We start from the raw sequence: 22,254 nt of genomic DNA, 5'->3' as shown, positions 1-22,254 counted from the left end.
AAAGGGGATTAATTGGCAAATTAATTAACGAACTAGTTTAGAATTTAACCGAATTTTATTGCAAAATAAAATAATCGATTAAATTGAAAGAAAAAATGTAATTGAATCGACATCCATTATGGCCTATCGGAAGGAAGCCTGGCGGAAGTAATTAAGGGGCGTAACCGGAAGTAATTAAGGGGCGTAACCAGAGAAAAACGTACTGGTGTCTTTGAATGATTGATTAGCCTGATAATTGTGACGTCATAACCGGAAATGGGGGAAATCAGCGCTTTTACCATATCATAGCCCACTCGATCACGCGCATCACGACACAAGGCTCTGACCATATCATAGCCCACTCGATCACGCCGCAAGGCTAGGACCGTATCATAGCCCACTCGATCACGCGCATCACGACGCAAGGCTAGGACCGTATCATAGCCCACTCGATCACGCCGCGAGGCTAGGACCGAATCATAGCCCACTCGATCACGCCGCGAGGCTAGGACCGAATCATAGCCCACTCGATCACGCCGCGAGGCTAGGACCGAATCATAGCCCACTCGATCACGCCGCGAGGCTAGGACCGTATCATAGCCCACTCGATCACGCGGCGAGGCTAGGACCGTATCATAGCCCACTCGATCACGCCGCGAGGCTAGGACCGTATCATAGCCCACTCGATCACGCCGCGAGGCTAGGACCGTATCATAGCCCACTCGATCACGCCGCGAGGCTAGGACCGTATCATAGCCCACTCGATCACGCGCATCACGACACAAGGCTCTGACCATATCATAGCGCACTAGATCACGCAGCTTGAGTCGTGGAGCGCGTGGGCTATGGCTGTATCAACCCCGCACTATTAAAATAAGACCTTTTCTTTCACTCCTTGACGCTAAGCCTAAAACTTCCGCCAATAAGAAATAATGTAGACTGACAATTCTAGCAATTTACAAAAAATCATAATTCAATTTCAAACAAAACACAAATTTGGCGCCACGCAACTCCCTCCGAACTGGCCTATTGTTTTTGTCCAATAGTGAGTATGCGTTTGAGTGTGATACTATCATACTAGCGAATCAGGGTGCTCAAAATTAATTTCACTTCCCGTTCACAACACACAATTATCCCTAACAAATTAACAAACAGTTTGTAATAGGAATTTAGTAACCTTCCGCGGGCGGCACACTTTGCGCGAGCAGCGCGAGTGTTTGGGATACGACGTCGTTATCCTCGGAATTGTTGCCAAGGCTTAACGTCAATTTTGGGGACAGTTTGATTGAGAAAGCGTCATTACAGTCTGACAATCACGGGCTAAAACAAATCGCGTCCCGCTTTTGAAGGGATTTAATTAATTAAATGCCCGGGTTTTAATCCATAAATAACGTAATATCGATAAGTATGACACGCTTTTTCCATTGATTCCCGTAATGCCCAATGTTCTTAATAAATTATTACGGTTCGTGCATTGCCTCCAAGAGTGTTAATGTTATTTTCTGTTCTCATAAGTGACGTTTTAGTTCGTCACTGTTTCCAGAAATGCATGAGCCTGTGGTAGAACCATGGATAAAGAATGCGCGTGAGGAAATTTGTTTTCACTCTACAGGATAGGCAACTCCCTATTTCGAACAACAGCTTATTCTGTATATACTCTGTTACAACATCGGTTGTCAGCACGCGCAAACCTAGGTCTCCATGCAACTTAGCTTTGTACGTGCTGTCAAGAGACGAAAAACTTCAGGATCTTCAGGATTTAAAATATCCGCGAGTTTTTTTTTTAGCTCGAGTGCACGGACCTCTGGGCCTTAGTTTCAAATACGTGTGAAATTGCCTACAGCCTACTACACGTCGTATTTAAAACTAAGGCCTAGAGGTCCGTGCATGCACTCGAGCTATATGAACTCGCGGATATTATAAATCCTGAATATCCTGAAGTTCTTCGTCTCTTGTCAGCACGTACAAAGCTACGTTGCATAGAAACCTAGGTTTGCGCGTGCTGACAACCGATGTTGTAACAGAGTATATACAGAATAAGCTGTCGTCCGAGATAGGGAGTTGCCTATCCTATAGAGTTAAAACAAATTTCAACCTCAGGCGCATTCTTTATCCATGATATTGACCCTCACCGTCCCCTGGGGTATTCGTCGCTGCTAACAACAGGTAGGCCTACTTTTCTTTCCCAACAAATTAAAGTGATCAATTTCGATTTAAGAGGAAATCATTTTCATACTTATTGTCAATACGTTACTTAGGGTTGGTTTTAGGGATTTAAAAAAAAAGGCGCCACCAGATGGCGTCGACGTTTTCAAAGGCTATTTTGATGGGCTTCGTTCCTGAGGGCAAAGTTCTGCGTGTTGGTCCATTGATGGGGCAACTGATAGTCCGAGTAATGCGAGGCGGCGTTAGCGTAGGAAGGCCGCGTGGCCGTCGCGTACGTCTCGGGCACTTGCCACTTACGGTTGTGGCCCCCCACGCCCGGATCGACGCTGGAAAAGGCGTTCAGCGCCGCGTTGGCGTTACCCGTTTGGGGCCCGGCGTGCGCCCCGCCCCCCGCCGAGGCCACGCCTCCCAGGACACCGCCCCCGCCCCCTACGCGATGCGGGTTGGCGTTCGGGTTCGCAGTATTGCCCGTTTTGGGTTTCTTGTTGGTCAAGGGATTGAACGAGGACACCGTGTCCGCCAACGATTTGTGTCCCTTGGGAGGCAGACGCCCGCGTAACATGTGTTTCAAGCCCATGTCTTCTAATAGGCGCTTCATCGTAGTTTTCGACAAGTTGGGTAACTCCGTGTCCGCGTTGACCGCCGCTAAGACTTCGGCCACCGTCGGTTTTTCGCTGCGCTCCGCGAATTGGTGCATTTTTAAACGGATTGATGTTAAAACGGCTTCGTCATACCTAAAATATACAAATAACAAGAAATTCTGATCAATAGCTACGTGTGTTTGCCTAACCAAGAAGTGATATCTAGTTTATTAGGGAGAAGGTATAAGATGCCTAAGTATTAGCGCGCCATAGTCCCAGTCCCCCTTTCAAAATACAAGGGGGGGGGACGTAAAAGGAGGCCACCGGGCTATTTCGCAACACTCTCCTCAGTCGGAAAATACAAGTTATTTTCGTCATTCGCGTCGCACTGACGTGCACGAGTTTTCAAGAACCAATGAGATGCTGGCTGTAATTTAGAGGCGGAGATTAACTCCGGACAGGCTATGTTTGGACTGGAGATAAAGAGCTGGAAATGTGCATGCGAATTTTTACCTTCTCCCTAGTAAACTAGATATCACTTCTTGGCCTAACTCGAAGAGAAGGCTATCTTATAATGTTATAATTTCTGATAGAATTTCGGATTGAATATAAATAGAAAATCGCCACCGCGCAAACACTAAAGATAAGGTAGTTAGAAACTTTCTCCAATGAGGCTCATATTTGTCTGTTTTTCAAATCGAGGCCTAACAACTCACTACTCAGTTGATGCCATAAAATTTGTCGCAATATACGAGTTGTCTAAAGACACACCAGCTCCTAACGTACTTTCTAAGCTTCTACCAACTAATTTTACCGTGACCAAAGGCGGGTACCAATAAAAACTACCCTTTGCTAAGCTTAAAGCAAAGCGCGGGTCCAGTGGATCCCCTAAAAATTTGACTTTCCTCCTGAACTCGGGGTTTAGCTTGGCGAAGGCTAGTGGGCGGGATTTATACATGCACTTATAAATCCCGCCCACAAATGCCTCATGCCTTCGCCAAGCCAAAACTGGAGTTCGTAAGGAAAGTCAACTTGTAGGGGATCCACTGGACCCGCGCTTTGCTTTAAAGGGACTGCAAAGAAGGCATGGGCGGGTGGGTTAAAATTATTTGAAATACGTTCACAGACATCACATGATGCCAAGATATAAAGGCTCCTCATGGAGTGGAAATAGTTAACATCTAGTCCTTGTTTTTCGCGAGATTGCAGCGCCAATTCCATGAAGTGGTGGTAGTTTTCGAAATAAAACGAAGTAAGCTTCTTTGAACCACTCACGCCTGTCCTCGGTCACGTGGTGCCTCTGACGTATTTCAAATAATGTTTACCCACCCGCCCATGCCTTCTTTACAGTCCCGGTCCAGTTCAACTCCAAGCTCGAAACAGGTAGCTAATCTGTTCCCCAGCAAACTGGTTTTTCGCGTATCCGAACTCCACAAACAAACAGACCCACGAACACACACACAAACAAACAAACATGGGAACCTCATAAGCTAGGTGTGTTGGTGTGACTAACCTTTCAATTCTCTTCTTTTGAACGGCGGTGTATTTTCTCTTGCCGGATCTGGGGGAAACGGACCTCTTGCGTTTGGGTATCCTCTTTTGCGGTCGTTGGGGGACGTCCTTGACGATGGTGGTGCCGTCTTCGCCCACCACCGTCACCACCCTCACTTGGAGTCCGCCGGTGTTGGCGTTGGCGGCGGCCATTTCTTGTTCGCGCTCGCTGAGCGTCTTGAGTTTCTCTCCTTTCAGGTTCAGGATGGACTTGGAACTGACTCCCGTCAACTCGGCCGCTTCCTCCGACACTTTCTTCCAAGATTTGCCCGGGTTGGCCGCCGACAGACGCGAAAATACGTTCAAGATGATCTTCTTCGCCTGCGTCAAATATCAGGGAAACAATTATTGGTCAAGGAACACGTTTTCAAATCGTTCCCATTTAAAATTCCTCGCGGAAGCATTGTCCCCAATATGCTCGGGCTCGCGTGTTCGCGCCTACGTCCATTCGCATCAGATCACGAAAAACATTTGCGATACACGCAAATATTTTGCGTTTCCTGTTCTGAGAGCCAATGAAATTTGAGCAGTCATTGCGCCATCTACGTTGTCCATATAGTGACAAAAACGGAACTAGTCGACGCCCGGCTCCACACACACCCTCCTCTCGTCTGTAATTGGTGCTTTTCTCGCGAAGACCCGAAATTCTTGGGGTAGTCAAGAGAAATTTGCATATTCGCCAGGTGACGACGCAGCAAATTAGCGAAAACCCAATGTGGATTGACAGGGGCGCGATCTTGCAAACAAGCAAAGCGAAAATGCGAACGCGCACTAAGAGTTATTCAGTTATTATTATTTGTTATAAAGGAGTCAGTCAACTCTTAATTTGGGCAGTTATCTTTTAAAACGCATTTTTTGTAACGCTCTACGCTACAGGGTGTTCCGTCAAGGCTCTTTTACAGTTGGGTCACCTTTAGCCTCGTTTGTCTGCCTCGCAGCTAACCGACAGCGCCCTATACTAACTAATATACGTTTTGGTGGGGAGGAGACACCGGGCAAGACCGCGGAGGAACAACTCTTTCAAGTGTGTGTGGGGGGGGGGTAGCCTCGTCTGCGCGGCTTTTGACCCGGTCCCACCGTACACAATCTAACACGGTGCCCTCTTGCCGCCACTAGGCCCACACCACACCCCATCCCCGTAAGGAGACCTAACTTAGCCTTTGAAAGCGCCTAGCTACTTTACAAGACAATTGTTATTGGTCAAAGGCAAACTTGGTCTCTGATTCGCCAAAAAATTTGTTTTGTCGTCTGCTTATACCGACAAAAATTCTCTTAACACTAAGAGTGGCGCTCAGTCAGCCAATCGTATTTGTCTCACGTAGTAGCTAGGGGGAATGGCTAAGTTAGGTCTCCTTAGGGGATGGGGTGTGGTGTGGTGTGGGCAAGATATAGTACTCCTTGAATAGATTAACAAGTTTTTCCTATTCACCTGTGAATTGATCATTTCTCCTTTCCTGAACTTCTCAAAGAGGACATCGGCGGCCGAACTCTTCTTGGTGGCGGCGTCTTCAACGGGGGGAGGTGGGGCGTCGACGCCGCCATTTTGTTCCTCGTTGTTGCTGTTGTTGGGGCTTCCGGGGATTTTCTTCTCTTTGGCTTCGGGTGAGGGGGAGGCCCCGCCCCCTCCCTTCCTCTTCATGGCCGACAACTTCTTCTTGCCCTGAATGACGCTCTTCCTCTTAGACGCACCTGTCCCCCATTTTGATCGGTTGCTCGACATCTTGTTCGACATCACCCTCTCCGACAACTGCGCAAAAACACGCCACAAAAAATACCTTATTGTCACACTCAACTTTGGAGACTCGTAACTCTGGTTATATTAGAGATAAGACGATGTCCTCTAAGTATGTTATATTCCTATTTGATCCCCATCTAACGATGCCAAAGACTTGTGCTTACATCGAACCAAGGCCGATAATTAAGCAGTGTTCGTCAGCTTATTAATATAGCGTCTCACTTATTGCTATTACCTTACTTATGATAGTGTCTCACTTATTGCTATTATCTTACTTATGATAGCGTCTCATTTATTATTATTATGTTACTCATGTCAGAGGCTCTCTTATTGTTTTTAAGTTACTTTTGTTAGAAGTTTACTTATTTTAGAGGTTCACTTATTGTTTATATGTTACTTATGGTAGCGTCTCACTTATTGTTTTTTGTTAAGTACGTTAGAGGCTCACTTACTGTTTTATGTTACTTATGGTAGCGTCTCACTTATTGTTATAGTGTTACTTATGTTAGAGGCTCACTTATGGTTTTTATGTTACTTATGGTAGCATCTCACTTATTGCTATTATCTACTTATGTTATAGGCTCACTTGTTGTTACTTATGTTAGAAGCTCACTTATTGTTGTTACTTATGTTAGAAGCTCACTTATGGTTTTAATGTTACTTATGTTAGAGGTTCACTTATTGTTTTTATGTTACTTATGGTAGCGTCTCACTTATTGTTATCATAGTTAAGTCAGAAAATAACCCTCAGAGACCCCCTTAGTTTAAAAAAAAATTATGGGACCATTGAGTTGAGAAAATTACCACTAGAGTGGCCTTTCATCCGCAAGGATATAGACCAAATGAACTCTATCACGCGCTTGTAGCGCCATCCCGGTGCAAAAAAAGGGAACTAAAAGAAAAGGAGGGAAATTTGAACGAAGTTCAAGAATACATGTAAATGGCCGAAATTCAAGTTCGTTTTCTAGATGGCGACACCATCGTTTGATAAACTTGGTGGCTGTCCGTCTGTCCCGTTGTTTTAAAAGTGTCCCGCGTTCCCCCAATAGGCAGTTTAACGCAAAGGCCACTCTACAGTCTGGGAAATAAGGATATTTTTTAAACTAGTCCTTGGGACCAGTGACCCCCCTAGTGTCCTAAATAATAAACTGGTCTCCGGACTGGTCCCAGCCTTTGTTCTCCAATAGATTTGCAATTAATAAACTGGTCCCGAGGACCAGTAACCCCCACTTCTTGAATTAAAAAACTAGTCCAAGCAATTAATTAACTGGTTTTGGACCAGAGGAAGTGTGCTATTTCCCAGCCTGCCACTCTAGTGGTAATTTTCTCAAATCAATGTACGGGACATTTTAAAATTTTATTGGACATTGTCCAATGTCCTCTGCTTATTTCCGACCCTGCCTTCTGAAGCTTTGCCATTTAACACAAAACTTACGGGTTAAGACTTAGCTGAGTCTGTAAGCGCGCCATTGAATTTATTCAATGGCGAGTCCATCCGGAGATTGGCTGCCAATGCTACTTTATGTACAGTTCGTTTCCTCTTTCGATATAAACTTAATATCGGGCATTTAAAGGCAGTTTACCAAACGCAAAATCAACGCGCACCAAATAAATCTCGACTTACTGAACCAAATTAGTAAGTTAAATCCTTAATTAATTTCTAATCGCAACGTTAACGCGAGGAGATCGAACCGCGACTTTCGTTAGTCGACTGGAATCACTCGGATGAGTCGGATTATGACTGCGGATACGCGTGACGAAATTGCTATGGACTTTGCGTAGACTCATGTTAAAAAGAAGCGGTGATAACGCTACAAGGAGTACAAATACTACAAAATATGTTAGACTGCAGGGCCGGAAATAAGGAAAAATTCGATAAGGACATGAGTCCAGTGACGCCCCCTTTGACTGGAAAAATTATAGGACATTGTCCACTGGAGTGTGCAAAAATACTGTCGCATCTTCATAGTCAAACCATCAAAACTACGGAAGATTTATTGGTCAAAATGTCCAGTGACCCCCTTAGATTTTAGAAAAGTTATGGGACATTTTAAAAATTTTTTTGGACATTGTCCAGTGTCCTGTACTTATTTCCGGCCCAGTGTTAGAGTGGCTTCAATCATAAGTCTATTTTTGGGGGTTATAAGTATGCAATGAAGTAGGTTTAGATTAATGAAATTATATCGAACAACGCAAAATGAGTCCTACAATATAAGAAACCCTTTACCATACATAACTTATTTTTTTGTCCTGCAAAGTCCTATAAAACAGTACAAGAATATCCTTATAGACCCAACCAACAAACAAGGGAACTTGACTAACAAAGTTGACTGTAGTACCATCTGTCGTTGAGCGACGAAAATAAATCTCTTATTTTTCTGATTTGGTTAGAGACTGACTCTTGGGGTAAAACGGGTTCTGCGCATGGCAATATCAAGCCAATCAGGTTATCCCTTTCTCACCTCAAGACCCGAGCTCGAGATCTGAGCCGTTATAAAAATTCAAAAGATTTGTTGGTTGGGTCTATTTTTCCGACAGGCATGTTTTGACTGATTTGATAGTGCAATGTGATCTCGAGCAAGCATGGAAGAGAAGCGAAAAAGTAGTTCCATGGAGCAACGGGTGTTGTACGCGAAATTCCGGCAAGGCGAAATGATCCATTCGCAGGCGAAACGCGTCATCCTGAACGTCTTCGCTAACCTGTCCGCCAACAGTCCCGACAAATCGTGGAACAAGATCGCCCAAGAAACGGCCAACTTGGTCGGAACCAGCTCCAAAATGGTCCTCTTGCTCAAAAACGAAAAAATGAGATCCTCCGCATCGGGGGCTCAAAACGCGACAAATAGCGCCACTGCTTGCACCAATGAGGAGATGCCAGCGCTCATGGTGACGTCGGATAATAACAACCCAAAAGAGGATGGGAAAAGAAAACGGAAGGTTCAAAGGTCAGAGTCGCCCAGGTCCAGGAAGAGGAAATACACGCAAGTACAAAAGAAGAGAATCGACAGGTAATTACGCGAGGCCACGAAGGTCTAGCTTAAAGGGGCTGGCCGGAGCTGTTGGGGTGAAGGGGGGTCAAACTGTTGGTTAGCATATTGCTTACCCGCCCACCGTGACGGTGGCGCCATTCCCTAAGGCCAAAGAGCTGGGTCTTTTCCCCCTGAACTAAGGGCGGACTTCACCCCAAGAGCGCCGGTTAGCCCCTTTAAGTCAAATTTGAGAGCCTAACCCGAGGGGTCGGACATTTCCAAAAAAAACCGTACGGGATTTCGTGATATCGCCAATTATTTCGTGATTTCGCCAAAAATTTCGTGATTTCACGATTTCGCAAAGTGTTCGGAATTTCATCTTTGATTTCGTAATTTTATGATTTCGCCAAAGATTTCGTGATTTCGAGAAAGATTTCGCGATTTCACCAAAGATTTCACGATTTCGCAAAGTGTTCGGAATTTCATCTTTGATTTCGTAATTTTATGATTTCGCCAAAGATTTCGTGATTTCGAGAAAGATTTCGCGATTTCACCAAAGATTTCGTGATTTCGCAAAGATTTCGGAATTTCATCTTTAATTTCGTAATTTTATGATTTCGCCAAAGATTTCGGGATTTCTTCTTCGATTTCGTCAAAGATTTCGGGATTTCTTCTTCGATTTCGTCAAAGATTTCGTGATTTCGCAAAGATTTCGGAATTTCATCTTTGATTTCGTAAATTCATGATTTCTTTTTTGATTTCGCAATTTCGCCAAAGATTTCGGGATTTCTTCTTTGATTTCGGGATTTCGCCAAAGATTTCTTCTTTGATTTCGGGATTTGACCAAAGATTTCGGAATTTCATCTTTGATTTCGTAATTTCGTAATTTCTTCAAAGATTTCGTGATTTTGTGTGAAAGATTTCGCGATTTTGTGAGAAGCGTATGGGATTTCGTGTAAATGTGGGACCCCTCGGCCTAACCATACAGATCAAACTCAAATTAGCATTCAAGTCATCTTTTTCGCGGTGTCTCTCTCTTTCAGGTACCCGTCCGCGGTGTTAGAGGCGATTCGCGCGAAAATGACGGGTTACCGTCTACGCAACGAGAAACCGTCGTTCAACCGAGTCTTGGAGGAAGTCAACAAAGACTCCTCATTCCCATTCTTCTCCAAATTCACCTTCCGCTCTTTGCTGCGCGACTTGGGACTAAAAGGTTACTGCGCCGGCCGATGGCCTGACAAAAGCCATCAGGGGGATGCGCCGGTTACCAACGAGGACCCCAAAATGGCCCCCTACCAGGATACGGGGGGAAGGATAAGAAGGTCAGCTGGTGACCGGGCCCAATTGGTCCCGTTTAAACTCGAGGAGAGGCCGGCTAGAGATTTTCAAGGACAATCGAGTACTTACCTGAGTCAACGCGCGCACTACGATGCCGATTATCAACAGGCTGCGATGACGCCACATTATAACAGCCAATGTGCTAACTCCTGCACTGGCGCCTCTTTGCAACCTCGACTCGCGCATGCGTGAAAAATACTTCAATTTATAAAGCACTAGGCCTAGAAGTTGAAGTACACGTTTGTCGAACTTTAACCAAGGAATATTTTACAACAAGTGTTTTATTTTGATGACATTTTATTTGGAATAAATATTTGTTTTCTTTTATTACATTTGCGTTTTAAATAAAATCGTAATATTTTCATACGACATAAAAAATTAACACTTTGATATCACTTTCGTTGTCCGAAAGCAGACGACATTGTTCGGTTAAAATGGCACTATTTGTTATTTTCCCGTACGGCTTTATACGGCGAAAGGTAGGGGACTGCCAAGGCTCTATTGACGTCTGTTAGTCGGACTGTTGACCAAGGCCCAATTTATTAATTAATTTATTGTACCTTTGACCAGTGACAACAACCGCTATGCCTACGGGGAAATACCGCCATGAGTGTGACGTAATAATAATGAGTGTGACGTAGTGGAAAATTTCTTTCACGCACAGTAGCTACTAATGATTGCTACTCTGAGATTGCTCTTACGTCATAAAACCGGATATATATTTCATTAATTACAGATAAATAGAAAAACTGGAGTGCTCAGGACGCTCTCAGAGTGCTCTGAAAAGCTTTTTGCGTTCCATTGAGATCACCTCCTCTGGCATTCACGTCTTCTATTGGTGAAGCTCTAGGCTCGAGCCTAGCCCACTCGATCACGCACTCGCGCTATAGAGAGCTTTCAGTTGGAGGAGGAGTCGAGTCTCGTGACATGATAATTTACGCTGCCATATTGGTGGGTTTAAAGCAGGAATGAAGCTGAGACCACCCAATATGGATGGCTACCAGAACAGCACCGGTAAGACTTGGGAGGGTGTGACGTATTACTATCTCTTCTGAAAGCTCTCTATATCACGAGCAGCTTGGGTCCTGTTGCGCGTGATCGAGCTGCTTATGGCCCGAGAGAGGTGATCTCAATTTCTCAATGGAACGCAAAAGAAGCTTTTCAGAGCACTCTGATAGCGTTCCGAGTACTCCAATGGAATTCGCTATTAGATCTGTTTAGTTGTTGGGGATGGACTGAGCTTATACGAGGCAATCCAGGGGCGCAGTCGGTTATTATGACTTCTTTTAGCGCGTTAACGACGTTCTCTGTTCGTGTCCTCATTACCCTATTATATCGCTACCAACCAAGGAGGGAGGATATATAAGAGGGGAGACGCGTTCTAGAAAGGGGGGAGGTAAAAAAACACGAGGCAGACGACGAATACTTCGACGCGCCAGCCCTTGGTAAAGGCGCGTGTCACGTGATCGTTGTTGGAAACGAGGGATATTCAAAATTACAAACAAGCTCATGAAGCTAGGGTCAGCTGCCCTAATTTGGAACAGCTCTAATTTGGAACACTTTTCTTAAAATCGTCATAACTTAAGTTTGAGAGCTTCAAATTAATATTTTAAGGGCTCATTTGGAAGAATGAACATCCCTCTATCCATAAAACACGGCCTCAAGACTCTATCATAAATTCCAGATAAGATACAAGCATAATTAGACAACCTCATATTTTGCATAATTTATTTTTTCCAAAATGAAGGGAAAGTTCTCCCATGGGTCTCGGGAAATAAGCTTTCACGGCCAATGGGAGAAACATAGGCTTACGAAAATGATTCCATTGAAAACTTCGGATCTTTCTCTTCAAATTAAACACTTTAAACGCCAGGTTAGGCCCAAAAATTATTGAGAAAACTCGAATAGAAAATATGTCCTCATTTGCCTAAAATGGAACACCCCGATACACGAAAATTTAATCTATCTTTTTACATCCATAACTAATGTTTTACTCACTAAAGGACAACAAAAAGACCTTAGAAGATGCGTTGATTCATTACCTGTTTAATACTTTTGGTCCCGTTAGCGTAGATTAAGATGCGGAAAAGATACGGGTATTATCAGCCCAGTGTCCAGATTTAGTCATAAACGCGATGCCAATTTTAGCTGATTTAGCATGTTTCGCCTAGTGATATTGGGTTTCAAACACCGTATCATGACTCATTTGATGTAAAATGTAGATTCGACACAATTACGCCACAAAAACATAACAGTGTAGGTTACTTTGATCTAACTTGGTAATTATTTCATTCGAAATACCGTTAGAGTGCATTTAATTTACAATGTTTAACCGTAGTGAACTGACAGCGCGCCAATTTTTGAAGCTTTAAGCAGATGACACTCAGTGCCCTTTAAAATATATGTACAGGTATAAAATGGAAAGCGTTGGTCGCTAGATGGTCGTAGCATCGCTAACAAATTATATTTGCTTATTATTAGTTGCAAAAACACGGATATTTTCGTATTCAAATTAGGGTGTTCCAAATTAGGACGGGGTGTTCCAATTTAGGACGGGGGCGTTCCAATTTAGGACGAACTGTTCCAAGTTAGGGCTGAAATCGATCTTTTTTAAAACCAATTTTGCAGGAAAAGTACGCGTCTTAGCAATCTGAAAATGGGTGCAATCGATCGGCAATAGTTCAAACTTATTGTAATGGTCTGCTTGTTCACTTCAGTAACTTATTTGTTACTGAAAAATCTGACTTTCCAAAAAGTTTGAGAAAGTGTTCCATGATAGGGCTACTGACCATAGAGCAAAGAGGCTTGAACGTATGCGCGACATTGTACCCTCTCTTGGCCTGATGGGTAGCGGTAACCATGGTAACCGGGGAACGACACAGTACTGTTTTAGGAACCGGGAACTAAGTTCATTTTGTGTGACTCTGAGTCTACCCTACATTCTCTTTGGTTTACCGTAACGCCTCTCTTTCGGAAATTTTTACATTGAAAATCCCTGACTTTTGAAACCAGCTTATCCCTGAGTCCACTTCATGGTCACATATACCAAACGAAATCCCTGGCATATCCCTGATTTTTTCTGCTTGTCCCTGGGACCATTTTAAGTATGTGTTCAACCGCAGAGTCCACTTCATGGTCACCCCTGCAGCCCGTAATTATCATTGCTCAAAGCAATCATGGTTTAACATGCCAAACGAAATCCCTGACCTATCCCTGACTTTTTAGCAAGAAAACTTTAAATCCCTAACCCCCTATTTTCAATATCCCTGACTAATCCAGGTTCCGTACAAATCCTGTACAGTATTTCTACGTTTTTTGTTCAAACTGAAGCTTTAAGCCAATTGGTTACGAGATAATTAAAAATAATGGGACTCACTCTTTTCACCGTTCTTGTTCTTGCGAACAGTTCGCCAGTGTTTGGAACTAGGCCTCGAGACCTCGGTGCACTCCAAAAGTATCGGCGATTCATCACTGTCCAGCGATGGAACGTAAGCCGGGAACTGGCTCAGAGTAGAAACCATTGGCAAATCGGGTTCGCTAGCCGCCGCCACCATTGGGGGGATATTTGGTTGAAAACCAGACGCGGTCACTGGGAAAGAAGCTGCGGGCTTAGGAGGAACCATTGGCGAATGGTCCGTATTGGCCACTACCATTGGGGGGATATTTGGTTGAAAACCACGCGCGGTCACTGGGAAAGTGGCCCTCTTCGGAACCATTGGCAAATTGTCCGGATTCGCCACCATTGGGAAGTTTGGGTGACCAACAGCGGCTTGATTAGGGACCATTGGGAAATTGGCTTGATTTGGGACCATTGGGAAGCTTGGGTGACCATTAATCATTGGCAAATTTGGGTGACCATTGGCCTGATTATGGACCATTGGGAAGCTTGGTTGACCATTAATCATTGGGAAGCTTGGGTGACCATTGGCCTGAACGTAAGCCATTGGCAAACCTAGGTTATCATCGACCACTGGGTAGTTGGATAGACAGGGATCCATGGTGAAATAATCCTCATAAGCCATTGGGGAATTTGTGGTTTCATCCATTGTGGGGGGCTCGACGGGGTCATCGTCTTCCTCCACTTTCATGTCGAGTGTGGGCGTGTAATCATCGACTGCTCCGACGTCACTATCTTCAGTCTCATCCAAAACTGTAGACAATCGACCGATAAAGGGAGATTGACAGCGTTACCAATTGACAGAATCGGGAGCAATTCAAATACTATTTTTTAACAGGGCTGTGCGGGTCCAGATTTTTCTGGGTGTCGGGTAAACTTCGGGTAATAAAAAATGTTTAGCCGCCGCCGCGAGTATCGGGTCCAATTTTCAATTACCCGTCCTCGGGTCCTGCAATATCCCCAAAATGAGCTCCCTCGGGTCCAATTCGGGTCTCTTTGTTTTTCCTTACAGTCCAATTAAAAGCAAGATTTCAAAGCCGAGCCATTATCCCCCATAGTTACGTAATTCATTAAACAATTGCCTTAATTAATAAATTGTTACTAATTAAGTTATTTAATTACGAAAGGCGGAAATATTGAAACACGCGCGGTAACCCGTCATGAACTGGACCCGTCAGACTCGGAGTCGGCGGCGGGTATTGGCAAAGGCATAAAATTGGGACTCGGGTACCCGTTAACGGGTTCTAAAAAATGTATTTCAGGTATCGGGTCGGGTACCCGCACACCCCTGCTAATAAGTCAGAAGTTAATGACTATTATCCTGGGAAGTATAAGCCTTAGCCTGGCTTGAACCTAGGCTTAGCGCAGGCCTTATCAATCCCAAACAAAACATTACTTTCAACTCAGTAACCCCAAAAAAAAACATTGGCAATGTTAAACCGTAAAGCAAAAAGGCTTAAAGTCATCATTAACTTCATTTCCCCGAATATGATTGGTCAGAATCTCACCGATTACGCTGTCGTTTGTCTCCCGGGGTTTTGGGGGCGTGGTCTTTTGGTTTTTGCGGGCGCAAATTGGGGTGTCGCCATCGAGGCAATGTTCCCGAAATTCCTTCAAGTTTTTGAAGGGTTCTTTGCAAGTGGGACACCCGACCTTCGGGTGATGTTTAATGTGTCTTTCCATGAAAACCTTTGAACAATGTTGAAACGGACAATAGCTGCAAACGACCAGCCCAAATTAAATACTCGTTTAAGCTACGGTGTCGCTTCATATTTGCTTCATTTCAAAATTCCCTAACGTTTTAGACCCATTTTTAAATTCTCCGACTTTTCCCTGAAATATTCTTCCAAACTAAAATGAAAATCCCTGATTTTATTGAACTTCTTAAAATTACCCGACTTTTAATTGGTCTTTTTCGCCTATTTTAAATTCCACGACTTTACCTTGACATTTATGGCTTTCCTGACCCATTTCAAAATTTTGCTTTTACATGACCCTGTTTGAAATTCTCTAACTTTACCGTGTCCTTTTAGACCTATTTTCAAATTCCCTAACTTTTCCCCGACCTTTCAGGACTCACTTTCAAATTCCGTGACCTTTCAGGACTCAATTCCCTAACTATTCCGTGACCTTTCAGGACTCAACTTTCAAATTCCCTAACTATTCCGTCACCTTTCAAGACCCACTTTGAAATTCTCTAACTTTTCCCCAACCTTTCAGACTCACTTTGAAATTCCCTAGCTATTCCGCGACCTTTCAGACTCACTTTGAAATTCCCTAACTATTCCGTGACTTTTCAGACTCACTTTGAAATTCCCTAACTATTCCCCAACCTTTCAGACTCACTTTGAAATTCCCTAGCTATTCCGCGACCTTTCAGACTCACTTTGAAATTCCCTAGCTATTCCGCGACCTTTCAGACTCACTTTGAAATTCCCTAACTATTCCGTGACTTTTCAGACTCACTTTGAAATTCCCTAACTATTCTCCAACCTTTCAGACTCCCTTTGAAATTCCCTAACTTTTCCCCAACCTTTCAGACTCACTTTGAAATTCCCTAACTTTTCCCCAACCTTTCAGACCCATTTTGAAATTCTCTAACTATTCCGTGACCTTTCAAGACCCATTTTCAAATTCCCTAACTATTCCTTGAGCTTTCAAGACAAATTTTGAAATTCCCTAACTATTCCGTCACCTTTAAGACCCATTTTCAAATTCCCTAACTTTTCCGTCACCTTTCAGGACCCACTTTGAAATTCTCTAACTTTTCCCCAACCTTTCAGGACCCACTTTGAAATTCTCTAACTTTTCCCCAACCTTTCAAGACCAGCTTTGATATTCCCTAACTTATCTCCACTAAATTCAAATTCCTCGAGGATTCCAATCTTTACGCGGTGACCCTTTTAAACGCGAATATAAAATTTGACAACTTACTTGCACTTGAACCGTTTCTGCGTGGCTTTGCCCTTTCCGCTGAAGACGTGTTTGGTCCTGTGGTCGCTTAATTTGGGGTAGCTCTTGAAGACGGCGCCGCAGGTGACGCACAGATGTCGCCCTCGGCAGCAGCGCGGGTTCTCGAACTGGTGCAATCGGATCAGGCAAGCGGTCGCGAACCAATTCTTGCAGCCGACGCAAGAACGCCGTTTCGCGTGAGTCATAAATTTTGATTCGGCGTAAAAAACCTTTTCGCAAACTCCGCACTTGAAAGTCGACTTTCTTCGTCGAGCTTCTTTCGAACATTCCCCACTCACCGATATTTCCTACGTTTAAATTGAAAATTACAAGAATAAAAGGAATAATAAATTAGTGTTCAAATTCCATAGCTTTTTCCCGAATCGATAAAAAAATCCGTCGATTTTCCTTTTCACCCTCCCTTTATACAAAATACTCTTAAAGGGAGGGTGAAGTGGAAAATCAAGTGATTTTTATATCGATTCTTCTACTAATTATAAGACCATTCTGAATAGTGAAACATCAAAGAAATACAGTTTCCGAATGATTTTAAAATTAAAATTAGGTTCAGATTTTATGGATAAATTCAAATAAGGACCTCCGACCAATCGCGTAACGTCCTGCCTTTCTCTTAACAAAATTTCCGTTGCACGCTCTACATCTCGCACCGCGATTGTCACATGGCGCGCAAATTTTATTAAATCTCGCGCTAAATTTCATTCGGCATGGAGTGTGCCACGAAAATGTTGTTAACAGGAAGACAGGGCGTTATGAGATTGGTCAGAGGGGCTTATTTCAAATTATCCTTAAAATCGGAACCTAATTTGAATTTTAAAATCATTCGGAGACTGTATTTCCTGGATGTTTCAGTATGCAGAATGGTCTTATAATTAGTAGAAGAATCGATAAAAATTTAATCACTTGATTTTCCACTTCACCCTCCCTTTAAGAGTATTTTGTTTTAAGGGAGGGTGAAAAGGAAAATCTACGGATTTTTTTATTGATTCTTCGACAAATAATGAAACCTATCTGCGTAGTGAAATACCAGCTCCGAATGATTTTAAAATTCAAGTTGGTTTGAGACTACGTAGCTAATTTGAATTTGGAACCTCCGGCCAATCACGTAACGCCCTGCCGCCTTGTTAAAGGGTATGAGAAGCTTCGTTTGAAAAAACCTCTGATTTATATAACAAAAGATAGAATTATATTCTGTGAATTCAAAATTATCAAGCTTTTAATTCTCCCATTTCTGCTTATTGCCTTGGCAATATGCATTTGAAAATGCTTCATTTAAAATTATTTGAAATCCACTTTTTTGAAAGGCTAAAACGTTTCCCGTACGCTGACGTCACAGATATATTTTTTCACGTCAGATGGTGCCACTCTCTCCGCTATCAGACCCAGAGTTTAGACTGGCGAGAAGCTCGAGACGCCGCGTATAGGATTCCCGCGCTTTTTTTCCTCACACCATAGTGATGTCATAAAACAGGCAAACAAGCTCGAAACTTAGTTCTCGTGATTTTTCAATGGATTTTAAGAATGGAAACTTTGGGTCACTTATATTAAAAACTTGATATTTTGAAAGTAAAGACTTGAAAGTGTAACATAATAACACTTTCGTGGTAAAATATGATATCAAATTTTAAATTCGCATTCCCTTTAACAGGAGCAGATGTCATCAGCTCCTGCCTTTAACAAAATTCTCAGACCTTTCCCATACATTTTTGGACTAATCCTCCTGACCCATTTGTTCCAGTATTTTTAAATGCCCTGACATTTTTGGCCTAATTGTAAACTCGACCTTGTTTAAAGAAAGAAGAAATCCATACTGACCTTTGTCACTTCCACATTGGCTTGATCAAGTCGAACCTTTTTAGCTTTAGATCCTTTATCGGAAGACGAAGCTCCACCAGATGTCGCTTCTTTCTGCCGCGAACAATTTGCTTTCGTCACCGTAGCATCTTTTTGACGCAAACACGCATCTCCTTTCGTCACCGTAGCATCTTTCCTCCGAGGGCCCTTAGAAGCTTTAACATTCTGTGGCTGTTGACCCTCTTGAGCACTCTTGGCCGTCACCTTGGGAACCCGCCGACGCAATCTCGAATTGCACATTGTACCATTTTCCCCGCAATGTTTAACAAACTCGGCGATATTCTTAAAGCGAATCTCGCACTTGGTGCAACCGATTTTCGGGTGATGACTGGTGTGAACGCGCAGGTACTTGCGCGAATAATGTCGCAGTTGACAAAACTGACATTCGAGTCTCTGACCGTGTTTGGCGTCGGTCTCCGCGTGTTTCTCGCGGTGTCGTTCTAACAGAGTGTCCCGGTCGAAGACGGCCCCGCACTGAACGCACCCGTAACGGCCTTTCCAACAAGAGGGATGCTCGCATTGGTGCATTCGGATGGCGCACGCGGAAGGGAACCATTCTTGGCAACCCGAGCATTGACGCAATTCCGAGTGCAAGTCGTATTTTCGACGATGGTCGAACACCTTTTCGCAGTTCGTGCACAGAAAAGCCACCTTCGATTCGTTAGACCCATCAGGGAGAACTCCGTCGTCCGCTAAGGAAGTCACCGCGTGACGCGTCTCCGAGAAATGGTTCTTATCGCCGCTACGTGGACTCGGGTGACTCCAGTCAGCGTCGAGTCCGCTAAGACTGGTAACCCGATCGATTTGTGGTAAGGGAAAGTTATACATTGAAGTTGAATCGTCGGACGGTTCTGGTTTGATGTTTCTGACGCCATTTTGAATGATGTCATTAAAGGCGCTTTCAATATTTGACAATGACTCGGAATAAGAGTCATCAAGAACTTCACGCTTGACGTGCCTCGCAAGGAAGCCTACTGGATCCTCAAAATTAAATAACGGTTTCTTGTCACCATTGGACGTTGTGTTCTCGTCTCCATTGGACAATGATTCCTCGACATTGAGCAAAGGCTTCTTGTCACTAACGGACAATTCTTTCCCCACTTCATTGCCCAATACTTTCTCGTCACCAATGGACAATTCCTTCTCGTCTCCATTGCCCGATACTTTCTCGTCACCAATGGACAATTCCTTCTCGTCTCCATTGCGCAATTCCTTCTCGTCTCCATTGCGCAATTCCTTCTCGTCTCCATTGCGCAATTCCTTCTCGTCTCCATTGCGCAATTCCTTCTCGTCTCCATTGCGCAATTCCTTCTCGTCTCCATTGGACAATTCCTTCTCGTCTCCATTGGACAATTCCTTCTCGTCTCCATTGCGCAATTCCTTCTCGTCTCCATTGCGCAATTCCTTCTCGTCTCCATTGCGCAATTCCTTCTCGTCTCCATTGCGCAATTCCTTCTCGTCTCCATTGCGCAATTCCTTCTCGTCTCCATTGGACAATTCCTTCTCGTCACCAATGGACAATTCCTTCTCGTCTTCATTGTACAATTCCAACTCGTCACCTATGGACAATGATTCCTCGACCTTAAACAAAGGCTTCTTGTCACCAACGGACAATGCATTGCCGCTGGTGGAAATATTGGAAGACAAGTTGCTCGTTTCACTGGATTTCAAGGATTGATTGTCTCTATTGCGCAAGGATTCACTTATCGAGTCACCAGCGTCTTCATTGGACAATGGCCCACCAATGTCTTTCTCGGTCATTGCGTTAATAATCTCTTTATCGGACAATGAGTTTGAACCACTGATATCTTTATCGACAACCGAGCTGTTGCTAGCCATTGGACTTGGGAGTAAATTTTTGGCTTATATTACGTAACTACACGAAAACCTAGTTTGTGAGAGCGTCTCCGGTTTGCAACAGAATGATCTGAATCGAACAGAACTACACGCACTCATAAATTACTCGCAACACTTGTCCACGCAAATTATCTCTTGGTAAATCTAGATCACCTCTCCCTCGGATTTCCGTCTTCCATTAGTCACGCGCTCGCCCTGAGTTCCGCTCGGAACTGAACTGAATTAAAAGACAGAACGGTTTTAAATTATCTTACAAAGTTTTTAAACGAATAGTTGTTTTCTTAAAAAATCCCTAGGTTATTAATAGGTTGTGAGTTTGCTCAAACAAAATTTTAACGAATATTTTAGAAAAGAACTATTTGTTTTGAAACTTTGCACGATAATTTAAAACCCTTCAATATCCCTCTCACTAAAATTTCAAGACATTCGGGCCAGTGAAACCGAAGAAAAAACATTTCCACCGTTCCAAGACTAAGCCCTTCAATTATGGCTAATTTTCGTTTTAAATTTTTTACAAAAAAACTATAAAAGACTAACTTTTGAAACTTTGCACAAAAATAACAAACCTTATTTTGCACACCTCATTAAAATTTCAAGAGATTTGAACTATTATTTTCAAAATTAGGGCCAAAAACCCGTGTTAATCAGTTTAATGGTAACTTATAGGGAGGTACTTATTTACTTATGCAACAAAACACCGCTTAAGCCTTTGCGTGCCAAAACACATAGTATACTCACTAAATAAGAGCTAGAATCTCGCCATCCGATGTTTTCAATGAGATATAATTTACAATACATCTTCGAGTTTGAACAATTAATTTTAAAATATCAGATTAATTTGAATGGAAGCGATTAAATGGGAAATAAACATCGCGTTAATGAAATGCAGCAGCGAGCGACGAGCGTAAACCTTCAGCCAAAACTATCCGCCGGACTTACGAAGAACAAATTCTTATGGACTTTAAAAAACTACACCTTCATCGCTAAATCTTTTTGATGTAAATCATTTATTTAAATGATTTCTTTTCAATGTATTTATTAAATTCATAAGCACTTATGTTAAAGCTTAATTACGCCGGGGACGTTAATTAAATTTAAACTTTAAAAATATCTTTCTAACCCTCTTTGTTCTAACTGAGCAGCCTGAACTGATTTGATGTCTTATTTGGAAATTATATTGGAAAATGCAGGTTTGAACTATCCTCTAAAGAAACCATAGTCGTTGTTTGTTTGTGTTTACCTGGTTTGAATGTTGATTACTCGTCAAATAACGGACGGAAAATTATCAAATTGGTTTCAAAATATAAATTAAAACTTACTTGACTTCTCATTTAAAATTCGGCGACGAAAAAAATCGGTAAATATATTAATAATGCTCTTAAACCGAGTGCACTTCCGAATTTTTTTCCCCATAGAAAAAGCATTATGAGGAAAACTGGGTTGGTAGCGCACCTAACGGCGAAAGTCGGAACTAGGGGGCGATTTTGCTAGTCGTTTTTTAACATGGGGCTCGGGTAAAGCTGGCAGGCCTTCTACCACCGGTAATCTAAGTTGGCCATGTATAGACCGAGTGGGGAAAGGTAAAGCCCCGCCCATTGACATGCGCGGTAACCACTGGATGGTTTTTTTTTTTTTTTTAAGAGGTTTCAATGTAAATTGGGTCCCTTAAGGGTCCGCGACAAGGATGCGATTAGTCAGGTTTCAGTATGTGACTAATCAGGGAAGGAAATGAGGTTTACTTGGGAGGTGACGGAAGGGGTGTGGGGGTCAAGTCACCTACGGCGGACACGGGGCAGTCGGCACCTATAGGGGAGGATCGCCGACATGTGTCGTATTCCCTCAAACTTTGCCGCCCAG

At 43.2% G+C, this 22,254-nt stretch overlaps 2 protein-coding genes across 5 annotated transcripts; both read right to left on the bottom strand.

Moving 5' to 3' along the window:
* Positions 1–36: 36 nt before the first annotated feature.
* Positions 37–10,533, bottom strand: LOC149713052 (uncharacterized). 2 transcript variants are annotated; one of them, XM_089845169.1, is made up of 4 exons: positions 10,389–10,533; positions 5,707–6,024; positions 4,240–4,598; positions 37–2,879 (listed from the first exon to the last, which is right to left on the bottom strand). In XM_089845169.1, exons 1-4 carry the CDS (start codon positions 10,503–10,505, stop codon positions 2,291–2,293), a joined length of 1,383 nt encoding a protein of 460 aa, XP_089701295.1. In that variant the 5' UTR covers positions 10,506–10,533; the 3' UTR covers positions 37–2,290. The 2 variants fall into 2 exon arrangements, with proteins under 2 accessions (XP_089701295.1, XP_089701302.1); XM_089845176.1 differs by lacking the exon at positions 10,389–10,533 and adding an exon at positions 7,448–7,800.
* Positions 10,534–10,582: 49 nt separating this feature from the next.
* On the bottom strand, positions 10,583–21,490 carry LOC149713051 (uncharacterized). Of its 3 annotated transcripts, XM_089845164.1 has the most exons (7): positions 21,136–21,490; positions 20,551–20,614; positions 18,502–20,482; positions 16,651–16,976; positions 15,225–15,433; positions 13,696–14,469; positions 10,583–10,907 (listed from the first exon to the last, which is right to left on the bottom strand). In XM_089845164.1, exons 3-7 carry the CDS (start codon positions 20,377–20,379, stop codon positions 10,831–10,833), a joined length of 3,264 nt encoding a protein of 1,087 aa, XP_089701290.1. In that variant the 5' UTR covers positions 20,380–20,482; positions 20,551–20,614; positions 21,136–21,490; the 3' UTR covers positions 10,583–10,830. The 3 variants fall into 3 exon arrangements, 2 of the variants coding, with proteins under 2 accessions (XP_089701290.1, XP_089701291.1); XR_016370423.1 differs by having other exon boundaries at positions 12,362–14,469; positions 18,502–20,614; XM_089845165.1 differs by lacking the exon at positions 20,551–20,614.
* Between the last annotated feature and the right edge of the window lie 764 nt (positions 21,491–22,254).

This window comes from Phalangium opilio, unplaced genomic scaffold, assembly GCF_054372755.1.
Source record: "Phalangium opilio isolate 3A_F unplaced genomic scaffold, DU_Popi_V2 ptg000009l_1, whole genome shotgun sequence".
Taxonomy (NCBI): Eukaryota; Metazoa; Arthropoda; class Arachnida; order Opiliones; family Phalangiidae; genus Phalangium; species Phalangium opilio.
This window is presented reverse-complemented; position numbering and strand designations above follow the sequence as displayed.

What these genes read in the sequence shown, in the direction of transcription:
- LOC149713052 (XM_089845169.1), bottom strand. Translation starts at nt 10,505, where the DNA reads ATGCGCGAGTCGAGGTTGCAAAGAGGCGCCAGTGCAGGAGTTAGCACA. An exon ending in GAGAAATGATCAATTCACAG is followed by an intron (nt 4,599 to 5,706) that starts GTGAATAGGAAA and finishes TATTTGACGCAG; the next exon opens with GCGAAGAAGATCATCTTGAA. An exon ending in CAAAAGAAGAGAATTGAAAG is followed by an intron (nt 2,880 to 4,239) that starts GTTAGTCACACC and finishes TGTATATTTTAG; the next exon opens with GTATGACGAAGCCGTTTTAA.
- LOC149713051 (XM_089845164.1), bottom strand. Translation starts at nt 20,379, where the DNA reads ATGGCTAGCAACAGCTCGGTTGTCGATAAAGATATCAGTGGTTCAAAC. An exon ending in CAGAAACGGTTCAAGTGCAA is followed by an intron (nt 15,434 to 16,650) that starts GTAAGTTGTCAA and finishes GGTCGTTTGCAG; the next exon opens with CTATTGTCCGTTTCAACATT. An exon ending in GAACAAGAACGGTGAAAAGA is followed by an intron (nt 10,908 to 13,695) that starts GTGAGTCCCATT and finishes ATTTCCCCGTAG; the next exon opens with GCATAGCGGTTGTTGTCACT.